The sequence below is a fragment of the Dendrobates tinctorius genome, unplaced genomic scaffold, assembly GCF_039654945.1.
Source record: "Dendrobates tinctorius isolate UK_male_01 unplaced genomic scaffold, ASM3965494v1 ptg000085l, whole genome shotgun sequence".
Taxonomy (NCBI): domain Eukaryota; kingdom Metazoa; phylum Chordata; class Amphibia; order Anura; family Dendrobatidae; genus Dendrobates; species Dendrobates tinctorius.
Window position 1 is genome coordinate 1,404,977 of NW_027361753.1, and position 24,778 is coordinate 1,429,754.

The 24,778-nt window shown below is 42.2% G+C and overlaps 1 protein-coding gene and 1 long non-coding RNA gene across 5 annotated transcripts in view; one reads left to right on the plus strand and one right to left on the minus strand.

Moving 5' to 3' along the window:
* Positions 1-24,778, plus strand: part of ZBTB7C (zinc finger and BTB domain containing 7C) — a 238,261-nt gene that overhangs the window by 200,671 nt on the left and 12,812 nt on the right. The window contains exon 1 of one of the 4 annotated variants that reach the window (XM_073584753.1): positions 9,144-9,371. The exons of the other annotated variants lie outside the window; for them this stretch is intronic. Within the exon in view, the coding sequence (XP_073440854.1) occupies positions 9,307-9,371 (65 nt within the window). The 5' untranslated portion in view covers positions 9,144-9,306. Of the gene's footprint in view, positions 1-9,143; positions 9,372-24,778 lie in introns of those variants that run through there. 4 annotated transcript variants of the gene reach the window in all.
* Positions 1-24,778, minus strand: part of LOC141097539 (uncharacterized) — a 62,966-nt gene that overhangs the window by 11,677 nt on the left and 26,511 nt on the right. The gene's annotated exons all lie outside the window — the stretch shown is intronic.

The following is a 24,778-nucleotide window of genomic DNA, read 5'->3' on the forward strand; positions in this document are numbered from 1 at the left end:
AACGTAAATAATACCGCCATACAGTGTTCAATTAATAAGGTCATAGCAATACTTCCATAAAGTGTCAAAAACCAAAAATGGCTATCCTGTATACCGTTCTGGGAAATATATAAGCTTCCTCACAATCCTGCAAAGCTTTTTGATGCTGGTATGTGTTAGTAGCATCACAAATTACGCTTTTAGTACCCCACAAATCATCCGCCTTGAAACTGGCATCATTTGCAAGAAATCGCCTGGCACTTTTGCTTGGCACACTAAACCTGGCCTGCCTTCACCTGCTGCGCCCTCTGCGCTGAGCTAGATCAAACATTCTGACATTTGGTGTTTGCATTGTTTCATACGCCCTTCTCCCCCCTCCTGTAGCCCCACACCCAGATCCTTAGAATATCCTTGCGACTGACGCCCGCACCCTCGCTGTCAGTGACTCAGGCGTCCACCCTGCATGATATTATTTCCCCTAAGCATCTGTTGCTGATTTCATTTGCTATGTAGTAAATGTCTGCCCCCCCACACCCTCCCGGTATTTAATATATATTATATATATATATGTATACACATCGTGGTGGGCACAGCCACGACCTCCGCTACTTGTGTGACGGGCAGAGTTATCACTATGTGTTTATCTGACTTTTTCCATTCTGCTCTCAGCTCTTTGAGATGTTGCGGTCGGGAAATGGACTGAATTTTATTTTAGAAAGGAAGTGAACCCACCCAGAGTGGGCTGCAGCTGAAATAGTATCTCCCAGGCTCTTCCCAAATCTTGGTTTATTTTGGGAAGAAAAAAAAAAAAAAAAAAAAAAAAAAAAAAAAGAGGGTAGTGGGTTGCTTCCTCTGGGCACCTGAACAGAAGGCCGAATTATATTGTCAAGCATGCATCTATTTGGGTCTCCAGATGGGAGTCGGGTGTCCTGTAAGGAGGTGACCGGTGGTGGTGGTGAGGAGTTCGAGAAAAACGACAGAAATGTTTGCTGCAGTCTTGGTGGTCAGCCACAAACTTCCACAATATACAGGCGTCTCCACCGAGCTGCCGGCCTGGCAGTAACACTGGCACCTGGCCCAGACTGCAGGAAGCTCCTATAGAACGGATATTGAACCAATCAAGGACAGGGGACAACAATGAGTCCTGACACTTTTTGGAGAGGTATTGTGTTCAATGTAATACTGATTATAGGGAGAGTTTAAGACAAAGCCTGGGGTAAGGTTTTTTTTTTTTTTTTTTTTTTTAGGTTAAATGGGCTGGTACCTTCTACTCCAAACGTAGACTTCTTCTGGAAGTACGGTTTGGGGAGAAGAGAGAAAGAGAGAGATTTTCCAGCCTCCAAAGTTCCGGTCCCCATTGATTTCTGTGGGGTTTGGGTTCAGTTTCAAATTCAGGTACCCGAACTTTGGACTAAAGTTCGTTAGAACCAGACGAACCCAAACTTACACTGGTCCGCTCATCCCCAGTGGTGACAGGGAAGGCACATTTATTTAATTGACCCTCCTGGCCGGGGAAGCCATCTTCAGAGTCATATCTGGCCTTTTCTTGCATGGCAGAAGTGCCAGGGGGCAATTACGGAGGCTTGTGAGTCCGTCTGCCATGCTGGGTCCGTATACCCCAGTGTTGGAACTTCTGACACGGGAAAACTGATTCACTGTGTAATAAACAGCGCAGGATTATTGCATCACTTTTATTGCCGCTTACACCCAAAAGGAAGCAAATGGCAGAAAAAGTGCAATTGTGCAGTGAATGAGGTATATATATATGTGGACAGTATATATAGAAATACAATGGGACAGATGAGGTGTGGGCATAAATGAGCGGAGGGAGGGGATCTCCTTCCTGACTATTCTCACTCTCTGGCAGGATATGTATAATTGGGATGGGTCTTCCCCGATGAGAGCACCTTCACCTTTCACTTCCATTGCTTGGAAATGAAACACCATAATAACGGGTGAAGTGTACTCTTTTTCTTTTACAGGAGATCACAACTTTTTCTTAATAAGGCAGGAACAGATTTTATGGCTCTTTAGGTGATGCAATGACCAGTGCAGGATATCAAGGTCAGTTGGGAGTTAAAGTAGACCTATTGTTGGGGTTTTATTCTTTCAACCTGTTCTGATTAATTTCTGAATGTATTTTTTAGATTGTACATAATTTTTTTATTTTCTCATACAGATATAGGAATCTCCTGCAAAGGAATAGAGTAAAATGTTAACATTGTGGCTTCTGTCAGCCACCACTAGGGGGAGCTCAGTGCAGACAAATGTCTAATTCTAACAATCGGTGGTTGAGTGGTAACATAAGAAGTTAGTCTCCTCCTACAGCTGGAGAAAACGAATGAAGAGAGCGATTCTGAAAGACAGGTGATGGCCAAGACAGCGATTATGATCAGATGAGATTTATGATCATGTAAAGATAGCACTAATGTTACAAAAGTGATTATAAAGTTAATAAGGAGAGTAAGGGTGTTATATAATAAGCGTGGCAATAAGGAAAGTGGGGTGTACTGCATAATAAGTGTAATAATGAGGAGAGTGGAGGTGTTATATAATAAGGGTGATAGTACGGGGCATTGGAGTACTTTATGATAAGGGTGATAATAAGGAGAGTGGGGATGTAATAATAAGGGTGATCATAAGGAGAATGAGGGGTATTATATGATAAGGGTGATAATATGGGGAGTAAAGGTATGATATAAAAAAGGTGATCACTACTCCTGGAATATTATAGAATAAGGCTGATAGAAGAAATGTGGTGTACTATATAATAAGGAGTGTAACGGGGTCTCACAAGCTGGGGTACCTCTTTCAGTACCACCCCGTGTTTTCGGAGGTCCGCTCTGCGTTGGCTGGAGTCTGAAAGAATGACGCTGGCTGGAATTCCTTGGTTACATGGGTGCATATAAAAGATCACTGCTTCTCCACGTATTTCCAGTCTGACAACACTTTACTCACAGGACACAGAATATATCACACAGATACAGAGGGCCGGCCAATAGAAAAGCGGCAGGCCAGACATGCATTACAAAAGCCGCAGGTGGCCAGAGCCTGCCGATGTTTACTGTGGGAATTACAAAGGTGGGGGGGGAGGGCGGACAAAAGGAGAATATTGTGTCCCCTCTGCCCAGGGGCGCAGCCTGTGGGCTGATGCATTAGGGACATGCATCTCACATAGAACCTATTATACATACATATAACTGCACAACATATTCTGGGTGCTGAGTGGTTCTGTAACACGTAACAAGGAGAATGGGGGTGTGATAAGAGTGATAATAAAGAGATTGGGGTATGGTGCAATATAAGTAATAATAAGGGCGGGGTGGCTCTGATATAGTGGTGATAAGAGGGAGAGGAGGTGGTTTCATGTAATAAGGGTGATGGTAGTGTAATAATAAGACTGGAGTCACACCAGCATATGGCATATGAGAGAGCATCGGCTGCAATATCCAATACTATTCAGCTCCTGCTCTGCTGCGAGTGTCAGTTCTCTGTGCGCTCTGATCCTCTCTCATGAGGGAATCACAACACAGCTGCAGAGGAGACAGAGAAAGTAATTTCTCCATCTCCTGTGCTGCCGGCGTTGGCGGGAACCGCACCACACTAGGGTGATATCCGAGTGCAGACCGATGTTTCACACTCACCCATAGACTTGTGTGGGTGCGATGAGCCGAGTCTCGCTGCCAATCGATTGCTCTCTTATGCTGAATCGGCATGAGAGAATAATCGCAGATGTGATCTGCCCCATAGAATAACAATGGGCCAAGGGCTGTATGATGTTTTATCGCATAGCACTCGGCCGTGTTATACGGAAGTGTGACTCCGGTCTAAGGGTGACAGGGAGATAGTTCTATAATTATCTCCTATCAGTAAAGAGATGAGGGTAATCATATTAGAAGAGTGATGAGATGGGGAATAACAATGTTATATTCATCATAGAATGGTAGAGTTGGAAGGAACCTCCAGGGTCCTCGTATTATCCAACCCCCGGCTCAATGACAGATGTCTGTCCAGCCTCTGTTTGAAGACTTCCATTGAAGGAGAACTCACCATCTCTCGTGGCAGCCTGTTCCACTCATTAATCACCCTCACTGTCAAAGTTTTTCCTTCCTTTTTTTTGTTCTTGCTGACGACAGTAATGAAATAATGGAGTAGGACTGTGTAATAAGAGTGATGATCAGGCAAGCGGATGCATACATTACCATGAGTGCAGGTAAATCAGGAGCCGGAGCGATCGTGTACCTGCAATGATTCTGGTTCTGAGTAATTGACACTGCCTGAAGGCGAGGGGCGGAGGGGCGCATGTAGTAATCATCTCGCCCAGGTTTGAATAAACATAGCTGGGATTTCATGTTTTTGTATGTGTCTAGCTACTTAGATATTAGCAGGTGCTGAAACACCTTCTTGCCCGGGGGTAAGCACTCGCTGCTATTAGGGTGGGTGGTTTAATAACACATTATCCCTGAGACAAGATGTACAAAATGTGGGTGTGCGGGAAGGAGGAGACCTGGGGCCTGCAAACTCTGTCGCCCTGTAGAAAGGAATCCCAGTGAGAAAGAAGATCCTGAGCATTCCGTAACAGCTTCATGTTTAAAGAGAACCGGTCAGGATTATTTTACTTCTCAGTCTAGCGGTCCGGCTGTATAGGTCCTATTAAAACAAATAAAATGATACCCGTCTTGTAGTAATCCGATGTGCCAGTGCTGAGAAATCCAGCTTTGAAGCCACATGCATATTAGCCAGGAAATGCATTGGGGGCGTGTTGATAGACTCAGTGCATGAACACGCCCCCATTGCACTCCCAGGCTAATTTGCATGTGGTATCAAAGCTTGTATTTCTCAGCACTAACGCATCGGATTGCTACAAGACGTGTATCATTTTAATTGTAGTACTGGTTCCTATACAGCCGTACCACTAGTTTGGGTAGTAATATTGTAAGGATAGATTTCCTTTAATTCCGTATATTGGGTGTGGAAGGAGGGGGGGATAATTAATGAAAAGCAATACAACTTCATACAGCTGTATTAACTGTTTGGTGACGGTGATATCCAAAAATACAAAACGTAATACAGTAATGGCGCATACGTGAATCTTCATAGCACAGGGGTCCTCCCACACCCAACAGAAGCCCCCAACCTTAATCCTCCAAATTACTAAAAAATAAACCTTTGCATACCTACTGTTTAAATTCTGTGCTATCCCTACCCTGCCAAGCACTATGCCCCCCAATGAGTTATACCTGAACACATGACCTTAGCAGCAAATTAATTGTCTGAGCGGAGTCATGATATATTGAGGTCACTGTTAAGGCTTGAAACTTGCCTGTCACAGTCAATAAACTGTCCTTGGCTGTTATACAACACTTTCATTAAATTTTTATTAGAAGGAGAAACATTCAAAAACATTCTGGAATTTTAGCATCCCCTTGGGGGCAGGCCTTGGAAAAGCGGGGGCGGGACTTATATATTGAAATTTGAAATTCAAAGGTTGCTACTGTGAGCAGCCTGTGTGACCTAAAGGTGCTACCATGGCCTGCGGTGTCTCCGGACTTGTCTCTTTCATCCCTTCTGAAATTCCACAGAAGCTGCCAACAGCGGATCTTGATGATCTGCCCAAGTACATTCAGTAGCAGAACTATTAACAACCTCACTGATAGCAACTGAGGCTGTAATTTCCAGCATTTCTGTTCATAATAAAGAATGAATACTTTGAGATATTTTGAAACTCTTGATTCCATTTTTCCATCATTTGCAGATCAGTAACGTCTCCTTCCTGTGATTTCCTTACATCCACGACTTTTCCTTCTTGGGGTTACAGTACTGAGGAGTGTATAATCAAGGGCAGTGAATTTTGTTCCAGTTTTAATTTCTTGCTGCCATCAATTATATTTCATCATTATAGAGATCTGTGGAGCAGATTACTTCTGGCAAATGAACCTGATAGAGCAAGTCTCAGTCCATGGTGATGAAATGAGGATATTCAGGTGTAAGGTTTTAGGGACGCTATCATCTGAAAATAGCCAGGTTTTTGTGTTAGATGAATTTTTGACATTTTTTTTCCATATCACAATCTGTACTAATAAATAAAATTATGAAATCTTGCACATTTCACACTCGGCCTTGACTTTTTTTTTTTTTAGACAAACTTGCTTTTGTTTCAGGAAATCCACACCTACATTAGCAGCAATAAACTGACTCTTACCCCATCTTTTGTTTTGAAGCATCTAATGAGCGTGTGCAAAGATCACTGTGAAGGGTGTGGAATCTATGAAAATCACCTCTTGTGATTGGTGGATCCTGTGTTATCAGCTGTGTATAGAGATGTTATTGGTCATTGTAATCCTGCCTCTGATGATAACGAAACTGCTGTAAACTCTTCCTGAAAAGAACAGGATGTAGGAGTCTAATAAAGCCCCAGTGGCCAGTGTGAAAATCGCAAGATTACTCATTTTTTATATTTTTTTTAATAAAGATAGTGATATGTAAAAAATATATATTCAATATAAAAAAAAAAAACTGTTATATAAAATCATTGTTTAAGCAATAGTTACATCTCTGATGGTAGCGTCTCTTTAAGACGCCAATTCGGCATGAGAAAAAAATTGCAGCATGCTGTGAGTGGTTCCACAAATCGGATCACGCGCACCCATTCAGGTCTACGGATGCTTGAGAAACATCGGACTGCATCAGAGTTCAGTCCGAAATCCTTGGACTCAAACAATGGAGAAGATGGAGAAATTAAGTTCTCCATCTTCTCCGCATCTGTGATACGATTGCGAGAGAATAAGATCACAGTTAACGGACTCCGATCAGAGTTTGAGCCAGCTGGGCAGCCACAGGTTGCATATCACTAACCTCACCCTTTTCCAAGATATTTGAGGGGACTTTATGATTAAGAGGATTGACCAAGATTAGATAAACATGGCAGTTTTTTTTCTTTATTTTTTTGTCCAAAAACAGTGCCACACTTGTCCACAGGTTGTGTGTGGTATTACAGCCATGTTGACAGCAATGGATTTAAGTTGTGAGATCAGACACAAGCCTGGTAATCATAAAAAAAAGATAATTCACGCGATGCCACGTCACGCATGCATTTTTAAGAAACATCAAGTATAAAAAAAAAGTGTAAAAAAATAAAAATAAATCAATTGTCAACCTTTTTATTTTCAGTGGACGATTGATAATTACCAAAGCAATCATTTCCTTGGTCAGTAAAGCACGGCTAATATTAATAGAGACGGTAAAAATCGAGATCTAAGTGTAAAATCCACATGTAGAGGTAAATGTTGGGTTTATGTAACCGTTTAGCACCGAGGCGTGCGCCATTGCATGTCCTGGATTTTCATCTATCGTACACGTCTAATGTGCTAATGGACAAGCTGCTAAATATGTAACCTGTCACTGACATCTGACGCTTATGTGCTCTTAGCTGTGGTGATAATGAAGGAAAATTACACTGCGGTCCTGCGATTACCAGACTACAATAGGCTGCGTCATCCTCTGCCCTGTAGTCAAACCTATCACTCCCTGGTGATCAGCCGGGCGCCAACATCGCGTTATTACATTATTTGCAGGAGATAATTTTCACTTGTCTTTTTTGTTTATGAGATTTTATATACATAAGCTCTGATCATGGTATAATGAAAAGTTTTATAGCTTTCAAATAAAACTTACATTTTTATTTCTCACCATGTTTAGCTACTCTGCTTGCTATCAGTAAATTAAATTCCTTATGTACAAGAATACAACTACTATAATACTGCCCCTATGTACAAGAATATAACTACTATAATACTGCCACTATGTACAGGAATATAACTACTATAATACTAACCCCTATGTACAAGAATATAACTACTATAATACTAACCCCTATGTACAAGAATATAACTACTATAATACTGCCTCCTATGTACAAGAATATAACTACTATAATACTGCCTCCTATGTACAAGAATATAACTAATATAATACTGCCCCTATGAAGAATATAACTACTATAATACTGCCCCCTATGTACAAGAATATAACTACTATAATACTGCTCCTATGTACAAGAATATAACTAATATAATACTGCCCCTATGAAGAATATAACTACTATAATACTGCCCCCTATGTACAAGAATATAACTACTATAATACTGCCCCTATGTACAAGAATAAAACTACTATAATACTGCCCCCATGTACAAGAATATAACTACTATAATACTGCCCCCATGTACAAGAATATAACTACTATAATACTGCCCCCATGTACAAGAATATAACTACTATAATACTGCCCCCATGTACAAGAATATAACTACTATAATACTGCCCCCATGTACAAGAATATAACTACTATAATACTGCCCCCATGTACAAGAATATAACTACTATAATACTGCCCCTATGTACAAGAATATCACTACTATAATACTGCTCCTATGTACAAGAATATAACTACTATAACACTGCCCCTATATACAAGAATATAACTACTATAATACTGCTCCCTATGTACAAGAATATAACTACTGTAACACTGCCCCTATATACAAGAATATAACTACTATAATACTGCTCCTATGTACAAGAATATAACTACTATAATACTGCCCCTATGTACAAGAATATAACTACTATAATACTGCCCCTATGTACAAGAATATAACTACTATAATACTGCTCCTATGTACAAGAATATAACTACTATAATACTGCTCCTATGTACAAGAATATAACTACTATAACACTGCCCCTATATACAAGAATATAACTACTATAATACTGCTCCCTATGTACAAGAATATAACTACTATAATACCGCCCCTATGTACAGGAATATAACTACTATAATACTGCTCCTATGTACAAGAATATAACTACTATAATAGTAGCTCTGTGTGGCTGGAGTTGTTATAAGTTATAGTCCACATATATATTGCTCCTGTGACCAGGTAAGGGTTAAAGAAAAGTGGGCATAGCACAGAACCAGAACTGTTTTTGTAGCAGAGATATTAGCAGGGAAAGCTGGGGCTGGGCCCTCTGATTATTGGCTCGGGTGTGGCTATTAGGCAGGTTTACAATCACACTCTTGGCCCGGATTCCAAGTTCTGAATGAAGACACAAGGGTTGGTCTTTACCTCCTGATGTGACGTGCTGATGTTGTGGGGTGGGGGGGGGGAACTAGTAGAGTTGTTTAGTAGGTGGTGAGACCAGAGTAGAAGCCAAAATCTCAGGCTTGTCTGGAACATGGTCTAACCCTAGGGGACTGGGTGTCTCATCAGCTCCTTGCTTTGGATTACTGTTTGCAGTGCTGACTGCAGTGATTTGAACCCAATGATTGCAATCTGCAATAATCTGCTCAAATGGGGTCATAACTCCCGCACCACAGACACACCAAGGTATCGTATGTTTATCTGCATATTAAGAAATCCTATTGCAAATCATGGAACCAATGCTAGGGGTATAGTGAGAAAAAGGGGGTGAGACTGGCTGTGTTGTTTGATAACTCAGAGATAACACAGAGTACAGTCTTCTAGACAACATAATGTGCAAAATGACAAACTCTGCTCTTCAACCTCTGTACTGTACATCTCCAGTAAGGAAGAATTATGCATATTTCAGTAGTTTTCTGCAAAATGCTAAAGCTTGATATGACAAGAATAACTATTTTTTTTTTTTTTTTGCATTTTAGCCATTTTAGAAAAATAATGTTCATTTTTTGGTATATTTCTGGATTGCCTGTCTGATTATAATGGAAAGAAATCATTTTTTTCATTAAACTGGAATTCTGACCCATAATAATAGGGCTAACTGGGTTCTACATTCCTAAAGCTACTTCTGATTGCTCTAGTGCTCCAGTGTTTAAAGTTGTCGTCGATACATTGACGACGCTTTTTTTTTCCTTTTTAGCGCTAGACCTATAATGGGGAGTTGACCCATAAAACATATGGGGGGCAATTTAACATAATCTTATCCCTTTATTTTTCTGTACAAATACATAGGAAGCCTGTGAGTTTGTTTTCCTATTTGTTGGGCCAAAAGCTCCAGGTGAATTTGTGATAATAACTTCTAGCCAATAATTAGGAAACTCATAAATTAGTCCAGATTTTGCCCTTCGATTTCTCATCCTTTTTCATTACTGATGCTGAGACATATCTAAACGAGATTTCTTTCGATTGTAAACTTGTTTTATTACAGCATTGGATGGGTTAATTGATGCCCTCAAGTTCCTCTTGCCTCTGCCTGTCTCAGTCTCCCCACCGCTGCCTGCCGCCTCCTCCTCCTCCTACTCTTCTTCTTCTTCTTGGCAGTGTTTCGGCATTTAATATCTTTATGGTTGTACTTGCTTTGCCCTCTAGTGAAGACAGAACAGACAGCAATAAACACCTCCCCACCAAAATTATTACATGAGGGGGGGTTGCTTCAAGAATATGGAACAACTGGAAAATTATAAAAGGTATAGAAATTTTAAAAAATGTGGATTTATTTTATTTTCTGTTTATAACACATTGATGCAATGTAAAAAGAAAAGTAACACGATTATAATAACTCTGCAATAACGGAGCCGTCTACTTTGACCAAGTCCCTTTTATTAAAAGGGGGTTCCGTCAATATGCTGGGAAAATTAGCTGTAAAATGTGGAGGTGTCAAGCAGCAACTTTTCAATAACCCTGCAGCGCCACCACAGGGAAAAGTAAGCATTACAGAGCAAGACACTTTTTTATTTCCAAGTAATAGCAGGGGATTATAAATGGAAACCTAAGGCCTTATTAAAGGGATAGTTTTATTTGGGCAGTAAATATTGACCTGGTTAGAGCCCCAACCATCAGCTGTAATCTGTAAGGAACCCTGGCAGTTAAAGAGAATCTGTCACCAGGTGTTTGCTATGTGCAGTGGATACAGAAAGTATTCAGACTCCTTTAAATTTTTCACTCTTTTGAAGTTACCAAATGGCTGCAATGAAACAAAGTTCATTTTTTCTCATTAATGCACACTTTGCACCCCATCTTGACTGGATAAAAACAGAAATGTAGAAATTTTTGCAAGTTAAACAAGAAAAACTGAAATATCACATGGCCATAAGTATTCAGACCCATTGCTCAGACACTCATATTTAAGTCACATGCTGTCCATTTCCTTGTGATCTTCCTTGAGATGGTTCTACTCCTTCACTGGAGTCCAGCGGTGTTTAATTAAACTGATAGGACTTGGATTTGTAAAGGCGCACACCTGTCTATATAAGACCTCACAGCTCACAGTGCATGTCAGACCAAATGAGAATCATGAGATCAAGGAACTGGCCAAGGAGCTCAGAGACAGAACTGTGACAAGGCACAGATCTGGCCAAGGTTACAAAAGAATTTCTGTGGTACTCAAGGTTCCTTAGAGCACAGTGGCCTCCATAATCCTAAAATGGAAGAAGTTTGGAACCACCAGAAGTCTTCCTAGTCCTGGCCATCCAGCCAAACTGAGCAATCGTGGGAGAAGAGCCTTGGTGAGAGAGGTAAAGAAGAACCCCAAGATCACTGTGGCTGAGTTCCACAGATGCGGTAGAGAGATGTGAGAAAGTTCCACAAAGTCAACTATCACTGCAGCCCTGCACCAGTTGGCCTTTATGGCAGAGTGGCCCAGCGGAAGCCTCCAGTGCAAGACATGATAGCCCGCATAGAGTTTGCTAAAAAACACATGAAGGACTCACAGACTATGAGAAATAAGATTCTCTGGTCTGATAAGATGAAGATAGAACTTTTTGGTGATAATTCTAAGCAGTACGTGTGGAGAAAATCAGGCACTGCTCATCACCTTCCCAATACAATCCCAACAGTGAAACATGGTGGTGGCAGCATCATGCTATGGGGGCGTTTTTCAGCTGCAAGGACAGGATGACTGGTTGTAATTGAAGGAAACATGAATGTGGCCAAGTACAGAGATATCCTGGATAAAAACCTCTTCCAGAGTGCTCTGGATCTCAGACTTGGCCGAAGGTTCACCTTCCAACAAGGCAATCACCCTAAGGCTGTGTGCACACGCTGCGGATTTTGCTGCGGTTCCGCAGCGGTTTTGGCCGCTGCGGACCTGCAGCAGTTTTTGCTGCGGTGTACAGTACAATGATTCCCTATGGGAATCAAAAACCGCAATGCAGATGGTGCGGAATTTTCCGCGCGGATTATCTGCGGTTTTCAATCCGCAGAAAGAATTGACATGTCAATTCTTTCTGCGGATTCTGCTGCGGTTTGCCATCTCCTCCATTGAGGAGATGAAAAACCGCAGGGCAAAACCGCAGAGCAATCCGCAGATAAAACCGCAGGTCTTTTGACCTGCGGTTTCACCTGCGGATTGTACAAAATCCGCGCGGATGAATCCGCACCTAATCCGCAGCGTGTGCACACAGCCTAAGCACACAGCTAAAATAACAAAGGAGTGGCTTCAGAACAACTCTGTGACCATTCTTGACTGGCCCAGCCAGAGCCCTGACCTAAACCCAATTGAGCATCTCTGAAAATGGCTGTCAACCAACGTTCACCATCCAACCTGACAACTGGAGAGGATCTGCAAGGAAGAATGGCAGAGGATCCCCAGATCCAGGGGTGAAAAACTTTTTGCATCATTCCCAAAAAGACTCATGGCTGTACTAGCTCAAAATGTGCGTCTACTCAACACTGAGCAAAAGCTCTGAATACTTATGACCATGTGATATTTCAGTTTTTCTTTAATAAATTTGCAAAAATGTGTAATTTCTGGGGTTTTTTTCAGTCAAGATGGGATGCAGAGTGTACATTAATGGGGAAAAAAATGAACTTTTTGGTGTCACGGTGTAACTCAACCCCAACTGGCGGTCGGTCAACGGAGGGCACAACTCACACACAATGGGATGAAAAAGGCGAAAGGAAGGCCCTAGCAATAGGGAATGAGGGATGGTCACCACTTGAGCTCAACCTGAGCCTGTCCCTGCACTCCCGTAACACCCTATGCAGGTCCTTCCCCCTGCCGCTGTCAGGAACTTACTAATCCCTAGTGTCACTTGTCTCTGCCCTGGCTGGCCTGGAGCACTAGCCTTGCAACTGCAGATCGTACACACAGGGGAAAGTGACAAACACCAAAAGGGACAAGGAGAAAAAACACCACACTTCGCTTATATTTACCGCTGCAAAGCTCCACTCCGCAGATATCAACAGCAACAGGACTCTTAACACCAAACGTGGCAGGCACCAGAGAGCTGCTTCTGCCAGGCTGGTATCCAGAAAGGACCTGTATAACCAACAGTCAGCTGATACATCAGGTGATTCTGTAAAGGATGGTGGGAGTGGTCACCACCTACATCAGCTGACCCAGCAGCACTGCAGTAACACCAGCTGGCCAGCAGGGAAAAACTGACATTAACCCCCGATGGCCTGAAAGGAAAAAAATTAAAGGAGTCTGAATACTGTCCGTACCTACTGTAATCTGAGAGCAGCATCATGTAGGGGATGAGACCCTGATTCCAGCAATGTGTCACTTGCTAGTCTGCTGCTGTCACTGTGATACAGTTTTTTCTGCTGAGGATCTAGTAGAGCTCGGGAATGCTGAGCCATGCTATATATCCACCCACACCACTGAATGGTCACTTTGTGTACTCTGTGCATAGGCAGAAAGCGGTTAATGAGTGGTGAGGGTGGGTTTACACAGAGCAGAAGGACTAGGAGGCACAAGGCAACTAGTCCTGTAGTGATAATCTGCTCCTGATAATTGTATCGAAACGGCAACACACAGCCTAGTAAGTGACACATCGCTGTAATCAGGGTCTTTACCCCGACATTGTGCTGCTCTCGGATTACATGGTAAATAATGACAGATTCCCTTTAATGTTACATTTTTCTGCAGCACCACCATAGGAGAAATGCAGAATTTCACAGTGATCATTCACACCAATACATTTTTTTTTTCAGTAAAGGAGGGCAGGACAGGTCCTCCATTGTGAGAGATAGACTGTTACTGACCAACAAACCAGGTTCCTGAACAGCGGAATCCCTCCTCCATTAATTTCATGCATTTAACTTAGAATTCCTTAATTGGATATTTTAAGATACAGTATATTAAAATATTCTAAAAATAGCAAATTTATTATAAAACTAAGGCCAAAATCAGAAGTCCCATATACTATGGTCTGAGTATGCACCGTGATGCATGGATGGGCATCCTATATGCCCATGATTCCATCAAGATCTGGCCAGGAGATCCATGGCCGGTAATTGCTTCACTGTGTGTATTTGGAGCGGTGCATACGGACGTCTAAATTCGGACTTATTACGCTTAAATACCAGGTAGCCCTGTGTATGCATGACCCCTGCTAATTAGATGCCTTGAAGGTCTTCTTGTATCCTTTCTAGCTGGTCCCACATGTGATCGGCTGCAGCAGTCAGTGGCCAGTTTGACTTCCCTGTAATTAGCATACGGCCGCTTGTGGGGATTAAACTTCTTTTTCAACTCCTTCCGGACTGACCAACTATTTAAAACGTCAGGTTGGTCCACATATCACTCCGCAATAATATTTTACAACATCATTGTGGTGTAAGCAACTACACAAGATTAGAAAGCTAGGAGATCCGGGAGCTGGTTGTCAGAGACTGCCGGACTCCATCGAGAAGGCAGAGATGGTCAGTTACCATCCTCACCTTCATCATCCCTGTATACAAAGGGCTGAGTCACTGCTGTGCATAAAAAGGAGAAAGCACTGATAGCCTTTCCCCCTTTGGTTCCAGTGATCATGTGATTGCAGGGTGTAGGGAGTGAGAAGGTGCTTAGCAGACCCAGAGCAGCTCTGTTGTGCAGGCAAGAGAATTATTTTGTTATGGGCAGCACGGTGACTCAGTGGTTACCACTGTTTTGCAGCGCTGGGGTCCTAAAGCAAATCCCACCAAGGAAAACATCTGCAAGGAGTTTGTATGTTCTTCCCGTTGTGAGGCAGTGACCCCTGTTACAGCTAGGGGGCGCTGTATGTTCTCCTCAGGATACGCACGGAGGCATAACTGTGATGGTGAGACAGTGACCGGCGTCATTGTTAATGGCTGGTATGTGACGCAGAGACTGAGGTTGTCCTCTGCGCTGCTAGCCTGAAATGTTGTTGTTCTGGGACTTGAAGTTCCACAAGTGTTTGTTTAGTTATATGGGGGGGCTTACAGGGTTAGTTGGAGAGCTGGGCGGGACAGGCTAACCACACACACCTCCCTCCTATGGGGATGGTTACAACTACATAATGTGACCATGGCTTCGGTCACATGTTCGGTGTGTAAGGTCCTGGATGGCCTGTGTGTTGGAAGGTCCTGGGAGTAGGACCGGATTCCTGAATAGCACATGGAGAGGCCATGGACCTGATGGCCCGTGTGTTGGAAGGTCCTAGGAGTGGAGAGACTTCCTAAATAGCACACGGAGAGTCCATGTACTTGGATAGCCTGTGTGTTGGAAGGTCCTGGGAGTAGGACTGGATTGGTGACTAGCACATGGAGAGGTCGTGGAGCTGTATGGTTGCTGTGTTGGAAGGTGCCATGAGGAGACTGGATTCCTGAAGAGCACAGGGTGATACCAAGTGTATGCAGAGTCTCTGATGGCACTGCGTTGGGAAAGCTATGGATCTTCTGAGGGTCTGGACTGTCAGGAGTGCCCTTGTCCCAAGGCATCTGCTGAGACGGTGATCCCAGCAAGGCAGTTTCCCCGAGAGAGGGGATTGACAAGGAGTCAGCATATGGAGCAGGAGCTCCTGTAAGGTAACTCCAGACAAGGGGGTTAAGGGCAGACAAGTATCTGCTATTGGAACAGACAGTTTGTGCCTATGATGTTCCATGGATGTTAATGAACTATGCGGTCACCCATGGTAACTGGACGGAGTAAGGACCATCATGTTTAGAGACTGAAACTTAATGTCGTCTGTTGGTGCCTGTTGTGTTCCGTGGACATTAATGAACTGTTCAGTGTGTTTAGGGACTGTGTACTATGAAGTGCTATGGACTATGTGTCTGATGTGTAACATGGCCTACGGTGCGGTTTATGCCGAGGTCATAAAAAATGTGAGACGCAGACATTTTTCGCCTCATTTTTTGTGCCATGTGGTGCTAGAGGAGATTTTCAGTATAATGGATGGCAAGAACAACAAATAAATCAATTCTGGAACAAATCAAGGCAGACATGTCACTGAAAGCAAGGATCACCAAGCTACGACTTGTCTACTTTGGACACACCATACGAAGAGAACGATCACTGGAGAAAGGACATCATGATGGGAAGAATAGAAGGAACAAAGTGAAGAGGAAGACCAGCAACCTGATGGCTTGCTGCTCAGCAGAGAAGACCCTGGTGGAAACATCTAGGCTTGCAGAAGATTGATCTTCCACAGATCGTTCATTCATCAAGTCGCCGTGGCTCGAGATCGAGCTGAAGGCCATTAAATAATATTAAAATATACAAAATTAATAGAAAATTAGACCCTACTTATCAAAGAAAGAGAATTTTTTTTTTAAATATCCAGAAGAAAAAAAAAAAAATCTAGAGCTTTTAGAGCATGTGTACGGGAAAAAACCCGAAAATGTACCTTTTCATTAATGGGGAAAAAAAATCATCCAGTGTTAATTTAACTGGTTAAAACAGCGGTCAGCTACTGGTGGCGGACTGTAAACCTGCTGACAGGTTCCCTTTAAGCTATGAAGAAATGCAAGCGCACAATAGGGTCTTATGCAACATAAATGATTAGTAAAGAACAGAACTGCTCAGATAATAGGATACAAACACATGGGCCATGCACACAGTGAACAAGTCTGTAGGACAGTGTTCACACCAAATATATAAATATCAACCAAATACCCTGTTTTGTTATCTTTTTACTAGCACTTGCTGTTTACTGTTACTTTTTTACAGCAGAGTATTTTATACGTTTGTTTTACTGTGTTTCAGTCTTCTGGTGGTGTGAACACTGTCCTACAGACTTGTTCACTGTGTGCATGGCCCATGTGTTTGTATTCAATTGGTTTCTTGTTTTTGCAAGATTAGGGAGGTTTCCACCCCTTCCTTGTGGGCCATGCACATAAAGGCCGTCCTCTGCAGCGTGTCCACATCGGACATTACCTGTCTGAATCCTGCTCATCTAGGTACTATACACATGTTCAGGTTTTTAAATACATCAGTTAGGGACTGCTCTGATGGGTTGGTAGAGCGGCTTAGTATACATTTTTTGCAAAAACCGTATCAACTTATCTTTTTACTAGCACTTGCTGTTTACTGTTACTTTTTTACAGCAGAGTATTTTTATACATTTGTTTTACTGTGCTCAGATAATAGGGTTGTGTGTGAAAACACCTAAAAATCTCTGAATTGTCCCAAGTTGTCGTGAGGAAGGAGTCAGTGGACAATAAACCTACATTTTCCCTCGACTACTGGTTTGTCGTGACTCCAGAAGGAGCAGAATAACTTCCATTCTCGGCCTCTAATTCTGAGGTTCCCTTTAAGGGCGTTCTACCTGGTACAATTTATTCATTCTGTTACAAGAACCATAATATTCACTAATTGGATAAATATTTTCCTGCTTCCCCCCCCCCCCCCCCCTTTTTTTTTTTGTTTCGCCGTGGGAGTGTGATGAGCCGGAGTATCATGTGTCTGCGACTTACAATGAATGTCTCCCCAGAGCCTGACACGGCCTAAGATTAACAAAACAATTACTTTCTTTGAGCACTTTTCTACTATTCCAGGAGAGATGGCTATATTTTTATTGCTGTATTGATCTACGATATATCAAGGTTAACCGGGACAATGGCTGCAGGCAGCGCACATCGCCAATTAATGTGTTCTGTATGTACTGAATAAACAGGATCCTCTTCTATTTCTCAATTAAATATCGACCCGTGAACATCTTCTTTCCTATACAACATGAAAAATCGAAGAGCGGGTCAATGGAAGGGCCCTTGATCTTAATGACAGGCACCGCAGAGTGTTCGCAGCCGTTCCGGAACGTTTCTTATTCTCAAAATGATCCTGAATTCGGCTGAAACTTTAACCCTTATATTCACCTGTATCACTAGTAAATGAGACTTTAAGATGTACTTTTTGACCATATTTTTTGCAAAGTTGGGCAATAAACAATATGTCTCCTACAAGCATTACTACCATCATCTTCTAGGCCAGTCAGATTACTCAAAGGAGACACTACAGTGTTAGCATTTGTACCCCGGTCCTGAGATCTGTCAGGGGATTCATCCTGCCGGAACCACGGACAGAATGGATCAGACACAGGCCGCGGTTTTGCAGCTTGTGTATGTGTGAACAGATTACTGGGATGCAACATCAAAGATAATGTGATGATGTGGAAGTAATCAATTAAAACTATTTATTTTACTATCACAGAATGAATGGATCAGACGGTTTTCCAGGTATAACGTAACAAATCACACAACATTAGCGATAATGACAACAGTATAACAGTTCTATGCTCTATCTAGTTATCTCTTGGTTAAATGGCTATTAATGTTTTTCTGTCTTAGCTTAACAGGCATTACACCCTACGAAAGGACGTTATGCAATATGCTCTTCAAGCACCTCGGATTATTGTACTGGCCCTATTGGGGGTCACTTGTATTTCCAGCTAGACCACAAGAATGAGTATTGAGTAAGCTTTATGTTCAGTTACCATGTGATTTGGAATTTGCAAGCATCCAGTTCTCTGCTGCAATCATATCTGCGAACTCCAGCGGATTCCTATAATCTGCCTCTACTTCCTGGTTCAGACCTGCTGATTAACCCTTCATCTACTGTAAGCATAACAAACTGTTATCAGAACTTGTTCACACTTCAAAGGCTCCTGCATGAGAGTGCATCTTCTTTATATAAAGTACTTGTTTTCCTCTTCATCTCTGTTGCCAACAGCTATCCATTTGTTTTCTAATAAAAGAAAACAAAAAAAACCCTTCAGCTGCTGTAAGTATAATGAACGCTTCTCTGCATTTGTTCACATTACGCTGCAGTAATTCCTGGACTAGCTAAACATTTTCAGTTCCTGTGTTGGACTACACTATTGGCTCTGTGACTTCTGGTGTGTACTGCTGGGCTTGCCTGCCAGCCACTAAATTACTCCATGGTCTGGTCCATACTGTCCCTTGGACCATCACTTTCGATCCATGGGTTCACCTTGATCTACAGCTCACCAGGTGAACCCCAGCAATCACTTTCAGGTTTCTTTCCATGTATAGGGAATGTCCCATCTATGGGTGTGGTTCAGTGGATGGGGATTTACTCGCTTAGCCGGTCTTTGAGGCATATGCGGGGACACTCCGGATTAAACAGTTCATCCGGTTTATTAACCATCAGCATAAACCGCTCTTCATGAACATAATAGCGTGCAGCTTCCTGTACAACGTCCGTTAAACATGCAGCGTTACCACATAAAGCAAACAAAGTCTCTTACTGACCCCGGTCAGCGTTACTCACAGTTTATCCCTCACGGGTTATCAGGGAAGCAGCCGCACTGGGATCACCGTTCCAGACAGTGCCAAGCTCACTAGGCCGTCTAGAGTTCCAGACCCACAGCCGGACAGTAGCTTCCCTACACAGAGCCGTCACAAACTCTACCAGGTCCGGGCCTTTCCACGTGCTCTTCCAGGAAGTTCAGTCCATACACTTCCAACGCACACAGGCCTTCTGGGACCTTGCACTGTGACCACTCAGGATCAAACACACACAACCCCATGTGACCCGACCTCAGTCACACTATATGATACGTGACCTGTCATGAACTCATTTTCTGCTCCACCAGTTGAGAGTTCCCCTTCCGTTCCCCTTCCGTTCTCCCTCTGGTGGTGACAGGAGGTAGTGCTGTTGGTTTAAGTGGTAGTGATCTGCCACCTGATGAGGAAGATAACGATTGGATCTCTGGAGTATCAGACTGGATATAAGACAGCCCTATCTGGGTGCTGGTGATTCAGTCTGCTTCTCAGGTCCTGGACTTCAGCTCTCTTCCAGTCTTCTCAAGTTAAGTTTGTTTTTTGCTAATGTTCACACTTGTGCTTGTTGGTAAATTCAGTTTTTTGTGTAGTCCGCCTGCCCCTGCTGGGGCTTTGCTAAATTTCCACTCCTATTAATCAGTATTTGCCAATCTGCTTTTTGTTCCTTATTAGATTGGCCTCTTTTTTGCTCTGTCTCAGAATATTTCAGAGTGCTGATATAGGTTTAGAAGTCTAGTGACTTCAGGGTTAATTTTGCTATCAGAAGTGTTGGACAATATTTTTGTAGTTTTTTTGGCAGATTGCAGACAGTGTCTTTCCTTTCCTGTCCTTTTTAGTTAGCCGGGTCCCATCGTTTGCTCTGCCTATTTTCCTGCCTTTGTTTGTACTTTCATCTTGTTTCACCGTCAATGTGGGGGGCTGTCTTTCCTTTGAGGTCTGCTCTGGGGTAGTTAGTTTTCCTCTTTTCCTGCTTTAGGCTTATGTAGCTCTCCGGTTGTGACAAGGTGTCTAGGACCAACGTAGGCACGCTCCACGACTGCTGCTAGTTGTGCGGTTAAGTTCAGGGATCTGCAATCTGCATAGTTACCAACCTCTCTGGTTTTCTGAGACATAGCTTGTTGTTTATTTTTTCCTCCTCGGTGACCCATTCATAACAGTGTCCACACCCACAAGTGAGGTATGGATCACATGGTCACGACCTCATTACAGGTCCTATTACATACAGCCAGACACACACATACAGGCTTTATCATGGGTGTTCAGACATACGCCCACATGCATATTCTGAGTAGCATATACAGCGCCCCCTAGCTTTAACAGGTTACTGCACCACAGTCAGGAAGATGCTTTTTTTTTTTTAAATACAACTATGTCCTGTTTAGAAAAGTGACTTATGTAGAAATGTAATCATAAATATGTTGTACTTCATGCCAAAAGATTAACCATGCCCTTCTTGTCTCATCATTTTTAAGTTATAGGAACTAAAAAAAAAAAAAATGGGTTATTAAATGATGTGAAACATTGATCTATTTGGCTTAGGTATTTAGAACAAACATTTTGGTACAAACGCAATAATATATGCCCCCCCCCCCATATGCTTCAAACTCAGTGTGTTGAAAAGAGGGCTTCAGCTCAGTATGGCTCTGACTCTCTTCTTCATGGGTGTGTATATGTGCTACTGGGAAAATAGCCTAAGGGTCATGACAACCTTCTATCCTATAAAAGTTGGAAACGTACAGGAAAATCAATGCTTGACCTACCACTTATTGGTAGACTATGTAGTGTATGAAGAGTGTGGCCCAACCTCAATTTCTTCACCCTCCTCATGGGTGGTATCAACTACTGAGCTCACTTTCTCTACAGACAGCGCAAGTTTACTACCATCCTCAGTAGAAGGGCTCGGTCCTTGTTCAACCACCCCAATCCTATCAGAGAGAAGCGTGGCAGATATTTAGACTGATGTTACCCTTGAAAGGTCCAAAGGCTGCCATAATTAGACACAGAAGGGCAGATTACGATGGAGGAAACGCAGATCTCATTCATTGGCACTGTAAGGCCCATGCCCCCCTGGGTTCATGCCGTTAACACATTCATGGAAGTAACGCCTTTGGCTTTGGCCATGGAACACAATGTGATTAAGGCGTCACAATCCCAGTGGATATGAGTCATGATATTTAGGCATCTAAATGCTAAGAATCAGTCCATCACCATGCCCGTATGACAAAGTCTACATTACTGGGCAACGTGTTGACATGTCTGCCGAATATGAACTTATTCCACTAGCAGACGTAAAATTACGGCCCAAGAGTGAGGAACCAAACATATTTTCTAGAATGGCTTCTTTAAGCTAGCTTTAACCTCTTTCTGGTGGGACAGTTTTCATTTTTTTCCTTTTCTTCTTCCAGGATTTGTTTTTCCAGTCAAAATAGCCGTATGTCGGATTTTGCGTATTTTGAGGGATGAAATGTAGTTTGACATCATTAACTTTAAAATATAATGCACATAAAAAGGGGGAAGAAATCCAAGTTGTGTGAAATGGTGGAAAAAAAAAGCTTCAATATTCTACCATTGTTTTTCTAGTCAGTACAATTACAGTGAACATTATACATGAAAATGACAGCCAAGCTCTGATTAGTTGCTATGGTAAAATGAGAGCTGATCTCTGGTTGCTATGGTAAAACGAAAGCTGGGCTCTGGTTGATATGGTAAAATGAAAGCTGAGCTCTGGTTGCTATGGTAAAATGAAAGCTGGGCTCTGATTAGTTGCTATGGTAACATGAAAGCTGGGCTCTGGTTGCTATGATAAAATGAAAGCTGAGCTCTGGTTGCTATGGTAAAATGAAAGCTGGGCTCTGATTAGTTGCTATGGTAACATGAAAGCTGGGCTCTGGTTGCTATGATAAAATGAAAGCTGAGCTCTGGTTGCTATGGTAAAATGAAAGCTGTGCTCTGATTAGTTGCTATGGTAAAATGAAAGCTGGACTCTGATTAGTTGCTATGGTAAAATGAAAGCTGGACTCTGATTAGTTGCTATGGTAAAATGAAAGCTGGACTCTGATTAGTTGCTATGGTAAAATGAAAGCTGGACTCTGATTAGTTGCTATGGTAAAATGAAAGCTGGACTCTGATTAGTTGCTATGGTAAAATGAAAGCTGGACTCTGATTAGTTGCTATGGTAAAATGAAAGCTGGACTCTGATTAGATGCTATGGTAAAATGAAAGCTGAGCTCTGGTTGCTATGGTAAAATGAAAGCTGAGCTCTGGTTGCTATGGTAAAATGAAAGCTGAGCTCTGGTTGCTATGGTAAAATGAAAGCTGAGCTCTGGTTGCCGTGGTAAAATGACAGGTAGTCTCTGATTAGTTATTATGGGCAACAAAGACAGTTTTACAATGGGACAGTTGTGATGATTGAGGCCGGTTAAGCGTTATCCTGTACAAATCGCATAAAGGAAACTGGAAAATGTTTTTTTTTTTTTTTTGCGTAATAAATGATGGGAAAATGATCCTCGACAGGGTTAACAGTCCCTGCAGAGAGGGGTCAGCGTCCTGACTGGCTCTTGGATGTAGGTAGCCCCCTCCAGCAGCTGGAGGGTAGTATTTACACGTCCATTTTCCCATGGCCCCAGTCTTCCTGCTCCCACACGCTGATCATGGTGGTGTTGCTATCTGGGTGTGTGGGGGTGGGAGGTGGCCCAGGACAAGGTCCCTTGTTGGCATTGATCTTCCATGAAGAAAGAGGAGGCCAGCGCGGCGTGTAAATTCCATCGCACAATTTAAAGGCGCCCCGATCATGGATGAAAAACACGAGATGATGAGGTTTCTGCTCCAGCAGATAGGAAAGGAAGCTGGGATGTAGCAGGGTCAGGCCAGGCGGCCATTCCCGCCATCCTGAAGGCATCCGATATACGAGTGGTCTACATCTGGGTACATGCATGGGCTACACATTTGTCCTGGGCATGTGACGGGCACTGGAAATAACCAATGGAGGTTCCCATTCAATTACAGCAAGCAGAATTCTTAAAAAATGCAATAAATTAACATAGAAATTTTGCTAAACCTTACATATCAGGTACGAGTATATGGGACGGGCTCAGGAGCCGAGCCTGCAACATACATGGCAAGGGCCAGTCTCTAGCAGCAGAGACCAGAGCTGGCTCCGATCACTGTTGTTTAACCACTCGAATGCTGTCAATCTCTGACAGCGGCAAATAAACGTTGCGATCCTGTGGCGCCGAAGGATGGCCATGGCGGTTGGGGACTTGCTGAAGGGCCCTGTCATGTCACATTTGTACTTTAATGAAGCCCAACAATAGGCTGGGCTTCATAGGAGATTGTCATTTCTACTATATACTGCAATATTGTCATTTTTCACTATATCATACACACAATGACAGGTTCAAGTCTCTTAGATTGGCCTAAAAAATAAAGCAAAAATGAATAAAAAATAAATAAGAAATAAAAAGAAAATAACATTTAAGTCAACACTCCCATTTCCCACTTAAACAATAAATAAAATATATGAAGTATGAATATATCTATGAAAACATTAAATCAATGAATCGATGTCTCCGCATGTCCCCCCTAAAAAATGCAATAAAAAGCAATCAACGTGACATGCACCCCAAAATGGTATAAATAAAAATTCTAACTCGCCACATAAAAAACAACTTTATGGATTGAATAATTTAAAAAAATGCAATTTAAAGAGAGGTAACAAAGCAATTTTTTTTTTCTTTCAAAGTCCAGAATTTTATATTATTTATACGATAACTTTTACACATCTGGACAATTATGTTTAGGTCATTTTTACTGCGCAATGAACATCTTAAAAACAAAACCCTCAAACAAAATTGTGAATTTTTTATTTCACCACACTTGGAATTTTTTTCCTTTGTTTCAGTACATTATAGGATATAATTAATGATGCAATTCAAAATGACAACTCGTTGCGAGAAGAAAAAAAAAAAAAACCAAGCCCTCGTACGACTGGGTCATAAGAAATAAATAAAAAAGTTATAGCTCTCGGAAGAAAAGGGAGGTAAAAAAATGATAGCATAAAAATAAATAAAAGATGGACAGATCGTTAAAGGATTAAACAATATAATCCTAAAATTTTCTTAATTACAGACATGTAGACAGTTTTAGGTTTTGGGTAAAAAATAAAGACTAGTAACACATATTGGAAACATCAGTGGGTGGAGCTGCCTTTTAATAAATGACTACATGAGACATGAAGTCATGGTACAGTTAGGTCCTATTGGGAAAAGCCATCATCAACAACATAATGGTGTCCCAGCCCCGCCAGGGCGTCACAGAGAGAAGATATTGTAATCTATACTGCCGCGCAA